This window comes from Saccostrea cucullata, unplaced genomic scaffold, assembly GCF_032062105.1.
Source record: "Saccostrea cucullata isolate Sc308-1 unplaced genomic scaffold, CSIRO_AGI_Scuc_v1 ctg21662, whole genome shotgun sequence".
Classification (NCBI taxonomy): domain Eukaryota; kingdom Metazoa; phylum Mollusca; class Bivalvia; order Ostreida; family Ostreidae; genus Saccostrea; species Saccostrea cuccullata.
This window is the reverse complement of record NW_026935081.1, coordinates 1-6,431: the sequence shown is the minus strand read 5'-3', so window position 1 is coordinate 6,431 and position 6,431 is coordinate 1. Positions and strand designations below refer to the sequence as shown.

Below are 6,431 nucleotides of genomic sequence, written 5' to 3'. Positions count from 1 at the left end.
GCAGTTCCACTCAGTCAAACAAGGAAGGCTTTGCTAAGTTAGGAGACAAGCAGCATGTTTTCTTCCTCTACACTAAAACTTATAGAGGTGACGAACATGGTAAATCTGAATCTAGAGAGATTATTTCATGGCACAAACACACATTCTACTTCACTGCACAGAAAGATTCAGCCAATTTGACAGTGGGGAGCATGGATGAGAAGACTGGGGTATTTATTGATCACTTGACACTGGAACATGTGGAAAAGAAACAGAACAGAACAAATGGGACAGATGTTCAGGCCCATGTGGTGTACCTTCATGAGTGGGGCTCCATTCATGGCTTTTGGAACTTTGTGGAGGATGTCAGTCCTATCACTGAATACATGTGGGCCATAGGTATGAGCTAACTAGAATTAGAATATGAATGCTTTAATATTGGCTAATTTTTTTAATGCAACAAAAAATAGCAAAGTATTGACCCTATAAAAAATTTTTTTCTTTACAAAATGAGAGTCCTGAATTTTGAAGGCTAAATTGAAATAAATTTTAGCTATTTTTCAAATTTGACATATGAAAATTAGTATCCATGTACATGTATATCTTTCAGAAAATTTCATATCAGAATGATTATGCATATTTCAAATTTGTGTAGAAAAAAGCTTGTATTTTCTTATTTTCAGTTTTCAAGGCTTAATCAAATATTTATTATACAGGTTATACACAAGGAGGGACACAGCTACAAGGCTTTAAGAGTGTGGGCCTCAGTAACTTTGCCTACAATTCAACTGTGACCTTGGTCCATAATTCCTACATCTATGTGACAGCTCTAGCCATCAATGCAGTGGGTTTACGGGGAATAGCGTACTCAGATAAAATTCTGGTGGATCTGACTCCACCTGATATTGTGGGGGTCTACGATGGAAGGCTTAGAAGTAAGTCTGTCAAATACCTTGTGGAATAATCATCTCAGTAATCCATACACAAAGGATCAAAGACATTTTATGTAATTTATTTACCTAAAAGGGTATTTTTTAACACTATTTCCAAAATAACAAGTAAAATGTTCATAATATATGATTTTGTATACAAATGACTGTAATTTAACAGGTATGCATAAAAAATTAAGATTTCACTATTTCTAGTGTTCAAGAATCCGAAAATAAGTTGTTAAGCAGTGCAATTTGAAGTTTATATATCTAGAAGCAAAATTTATAACTGGGATTTAATACCTTTCAGATGAGGACCAGAGTGCCTGGACTGATGCTGAGGTGGCAGTTAACTGGGACGTTAATGATCCAGAATCAGGAATAGCATACTGTGAATGGGCCATCGGTTTGTAACTTTACTTAAATTGTGCTTTGACATAGATTTGGTATAAGAGAATACCAAAATTATTCTCTCTTAATGTGACAGTAACAATACACAACACATAGAGTGTCCACAGTGATCTTGAAACAAGTTTTTGGTCAGTTCCAAAGGTCAAGACCAAAATATCTAACTTTAGTGTAACTATACTTTTCCTGCAGGTACCCAACCCCAGGGAGTGGAGTTGCAGGTCTTTGTAAAAGTTTCTAGTGGTGCCACATCAGCCTTCAGAGACTTTGATTATAGTGTGCTACAGGGAAAAACTATCTACACAAGTCTACGATGTGAAAACAATGCTGGTCTTCTCAGCTCTAAATCTTCTAATGGAGTAAAGATATCGAACCAGCCTCCCTCTGTGACTAGCGCTGTAGTGGAGTCTGTCCCCCAGTCTGTCACAGAGTACCAGGCCAGGGCCAGCTATCAGAGTGTCACAGATAACATCAGACTCAGGTGGACTGGATTCACGGACCATATCGGGGTTGAACAGTACAAGGTACACCAAAAATTGTTCTATGATGTCAAGTTTTATTTTTATATTATTAAGAAGTCATTGATCTTTCTTTTTTTGCTGGAATAAGACCATGTGTTAAAAAAAAAATTGTTTGCTTGCCCTCTTCCAGCTCATGATAAAATAAATTGGGTTGGTTGGTTGTGAAAAAATTGTCTCCAGTGGGTTTAAAAAAAAATTGGAATTAATATTGGGCTATTTTGAAAGTCAGGTGGAAGAGGGCAATAAATTTCCCTTTTTAGCTCACCTGAGCCGAAGGCTCAAGTGAGCTTTTCTGATCAAAATTTGTCCGTTGTCTGTCGTCGTTGTAGTCGTTGTTGTTGTCGTCGTCGTAAACTTTTCACATTTTCATCTTCTTCTCGAGAACCACTGGACCAATTTCAATCAAACTTGGCACAGAGTATCCTTGGGTGAAGGGGATTCAAGTTTGTTCAAATGAAGGGCCACGCCCTTTTCCAAGGGGAGATAATCATGAATTTGTTAAAAATTAATGGCATTTTTAAAAAATCTTATTCTCCAGAACCGCTGGAGTTTTACATAGGAATATATAAGAAAAATCTTTAAAAATCTTCTTCTCAAGAACCACTAGGACATGAAAGATGAAACTCATGTGGAATCATCCTCAGGTAATGTAGATTCAAGTTTGTTCAAATCATGACCCCTGGGGCAAGGGTAGGGCCAAAATGGCCGACCCAAGTTTTACATAGGAATATATAGGAAAAATCTTTAAAAAACTTCTTCTCCAGAACCACTGGGCCAGGAAAGATGAAACTCATGTGGAATCATCCTCAGGTAGTGTAGATTCAAGTTTGTTCAAATCATGACCCCCGGGGCTAGGGTGGGGCCAAAATGGCCGACCCAAGTTTGACATAGGAATATATAGGAAAAATCTTTAAAAATCTTCTTCTCCAGAACCACTGGGCCAGGAAAGATGAAACTCATGTGGAATCATCCTCAGGTAGTGTAGATTCAAGTTTGTTCAAATCATGACCCCCGGGGCTAGGGTGGGGCCAATATGGCCGACCCAAGTTTTACCTTGGAATATATAGGAAAAATCTTTAAAAATCTTCTTCTCCAGAACCACTGGGCCAGGAAAGATGAAACTCATGTGGAATCATCCTCAGGTAGTGTAGATTCAAGTTTGTTCAAATCATGACCCCCAGGGCTAGGGTGGGGCCAAAATGGCCGACCCAAGTTTTACATAGGGATATATAGGGAAACCTTTTAAAATCTTCTTTTCAAGTACTTCAAAGCTATGATTAGCGATATTTATATGGAATCATCCTCAGGTAGTGTAGATTCTAGTTTGTTCAAATGATGAACGCCTGGAGGGGGTTGGGGGGTTGGAGTAAATTCAAGCCTGATGTGCTTAGGTGAGCGCTGTGGCCCCTGGGCCTCTTGTTTTAATTCCCTCATCCAATATTTATCATTAATTGGATCTTTTATATTTTCATGTGTAGGTATCTATCCAAGAAAACAACTTCAATTTGGTGGAGAAGATGCCATTCCCAGAAGGACAAAATATTATGTTTACCAGTGTGAACAATCTGGCCTTGACCTCGAGTCAGATCAATGTCACGACCCAGGCCTTCAGTGAGCTGCTCCTCATCAGTGACAAGGTCAAGTCAGACATCACAGTATTTACTGACAAACCAGTCAAACATGGTGAGTCGCTTAAGTTTTTTATATCGCACATGTGTACTTGAGTCTCAAAATTTATATTACTTTGAAATTATCATACATCATTATATATTGTATCTCACAATCGTTTCATATTTTAAGATCATGCAAAGCATGTTTAGGACTGATATTTGTCAATTTGTTTTTAGTTATAATGTTAGTGTGAAAAGAAAAATATGACTGTACATTGTATTTCTTAATATTTAGCTACAAACCAGATGACAATCACTTGGAGTGCAGGGAATAAACAGTTTACAGTCTCCTGGGATGGAATCTTCAGCTCTCCACACCCTCTGTTTTACGAGGTATCAGCTGGCAAGGTGATTGGTGGAGGAGAGATCGTCCAATGGCAGGAGACGACACAGACTAGTATCACATTTGGCCTACCCCCGGCCATCACCAGCTGGTCTCGTCTGAAGGTGTACGTTATGGTGAGGGCCGTAGCCGCGGGAGGAAAATATGAGGACTCAGTGGGGGATATAACGTTACCTCCATAAAGTCTTCATTGACAGTATCAGAACATGGATTATTTATCAATTACAACAATCATTCTTATACAACTAACACATCTGAAAGTTTCAACTATTATATCTGCACACTGTCATAAAAACAAATATTTGCACTGGAAAAAATACTTTATACCATCCATCTGTTAGAATAAAATCTTCTTCAGAACAATAAGGCCACGTTTATAGTCATATTGAAGTTTTCTTTATGCCACGTGGATTCAAGTTTAATGTAAATCCTAACCTCGAGAGTCTATGAGTGGAAAAATATAAATATCTCTCATGGAAGAATAGCAGGATCAGTATACTCAGGTGAACATTGTGGTGTACAGGCTCCTTGTTATGAAAAACTAATTATTTTTAGGGAAATTAAATAAAGGCTTCGGGTTCTCTCATTGTAATTTGTACATGTAATTGTTATTTTTGTTTTTACATTGAAAATTGTTTATATATACTGTATTATATACATTATAGTACTGTTGTAAAAAAAAATTTTATTTTAGAATTCAATACTCAAGACATTAAGTCCAGTTTGGTTTGACAAATGACTGTAAATGCAGCTAACTACATAAAAATGAAAAAAAAAAATCATGTTCACTTTTCATAAACTTTAGAATTAACATTAAGTATTAAGGATGCAACATTTTCCATGACTAATTTCATATTTTTCTATCAGATACTGCTATACAATAACACAGTGTGTTTCCTTTCATTGAAATAGTGTGACCCAGCATTGTTACTCTATCTGTGATATATTTTTGTTGAAAGAATAAAAAAATAATCTTAATAATGTCGTTGTCTCTTTTTATTTGGGTCAAACTGCATGATCAAGAAGTCAAATATGTTGGTACCCAAAGAAAGGTCTATCTTGTCACATGGAATACAATACAGGAATTAACGCAGCTATTTGCAGAAAAAAAAACAAGATGTGTTTGTGTAACACTATGTGCCCACAGCAAAGTTCAAAAAAGGTATTTTTAGCATATAGGTCAAGTTCATTTTAACGACATTTACCTTAATTAGTGGAGTATGCATACTAAATTTGAAGTCTCTATCTCCCATGGTTCACAAGTTATAGCGAAGGTTCAAAAAGTTTTTTTTGCATATAGATCAAGGTCACAGTCTTTGACCTCGGTGCTATTTGAAAGAACTTGATTTGTGGACTCTGGAGTTTGCATACCAAATATGCAGTCTCTATGGTTCAAAAGTTATTGCAAAGGTACGAAAAAGCTATTTTTAGCATATAGGTCAAGGTCATTGACTTTGGTGTCATTTGAGAGGGCATAATTATTGGAGTATGCATATTAAATATGAAGTCTCTATCTTTCATGGTTCAAAAGTTAAGGCGAAGGTTAAAGTTGACAACAGACAGAGAGACAGGACAAAAACAATATGCACTCCCGATTTATCGATTCAGGCGCATTAAAATTACATAGATTATACATTTTTTTATTGCTGTAACAGTTTACTGTAATCCTGTACTATCTCACAACCGAAAAAGCATAAGTTTTTTTGTTTTGTTTAAATTCAGTTTAGGAATTCAGGTGGTACAAATAAACGGATCTAAGACTGCTCCCGTTAACAATTCGTACGACCCCTGAATTTGGACAGGTTCTACTTTAGTTAAAGCTGACATGAACTCTTAAAAAGGCATCAGTTTTCATCTTTGTACGACTTACTACATTCCTGTACGCCCTTGTCCGACATATTTGTTCGATTCCGCCATATTTTAATCGAAGATTTTTGGCCACCTGTACCTGCTATATATAGCCTTGACGAATTGTTTCACTTGAGTGATTCTCTAGTCTGGCTGTCGACATGTACACATCTCCGATAGCATAGTTTTTAAAAGTCCATAAACGACCAATACATGTTTGAAAAGTAAAAATTCAACAAAAAATAGAACTATAAAGAATTAAATTATTTTTGAATGCATTTGCTGCAATATAAAAAGTACACTAACACGGAATACATTTATGTACAGCAAAAATCCATGCAGGTCGAGAAAACGTGTCAAACGCAGTGATAAAACATTTACCTGAATACTGCTATCGTTACAGGGATGTGCACATGTCGAAAGAAATATCCTATTTGACTTTTATTGAAAAATGCATCTCAGAAGTCATGTAATCCATTGCTAACTCAAAAGTAAAAGATGCTTGGACACACGTGGCCCATGCCGATCATTTTATTTGCTCAGGGAAAATATCAAAGGTTGAAAGCTCATTTGGGTTGATTGATTTTTTTTTCAAAAATAAACATTGCTCTTGTTTGTAAATGTAGTAAATAAAAATTATGATTATACATGGTTTAACATCATTAAATTTATAATAGAGCATGCATGATTACGAATCAATCGCACCTTTTGAAGATATTTTCCTGTGATAGGA

At 36.2% G+C, this 6,431-nt stretch overlaps 1 protein-coding gene across 1 annotated transcript; it reads left to right on the top strand.

The window, feature by feature from the left end:
• The first annotated feature begins 6 nt into the window (after positions 1-6).
• On the top strand, positions 7-4,092 carry LOC134241846 (uncharacterized). The gene is made up of 6 exons (XM_062723869.1): positions 7-378; positions 696-914; positions 1,219-1,314; positions 1,509-1,840; positions 3,316-3,520; positions 3,743-4,092. Exons 1-6 carry the CDS (start codon positions 192-194, stop codon positions 4,030-4,032), a joined length of 1,329 nt encoding a protein of 442 aa, XP_062579853.1. The 5' UTR covers positions 7-191; the 3' UTR covers positions 4,033-4,092.
• The last annotated feature ends 2,339 nt before the right edge of the window (positions 4,093-6,431 follow it).

Bases quoted from the DNA above. Each gene is read 5' to 3' on its own strand.
- LOC134241846 (XM_062723869.1), top strand. From the start codon at position 192: ATGGATGAGAAGACTGGGGTATTTATTGATCACTTGACACTGGAACAT. The intron at 379-695 runs GTATGAGCTAAC...TTTATTATACAG, and splicing joins TGAATACATGTGGGCCATAG to GTTATACACAAGGAGGGACA. The intron at 3,521-3,742 runs GTGAGTCGCTTA...CTTAATATTTAG, and splicing joins TGACAAACCAGTCAAACATG to CTACAAACCAGATGACAATC.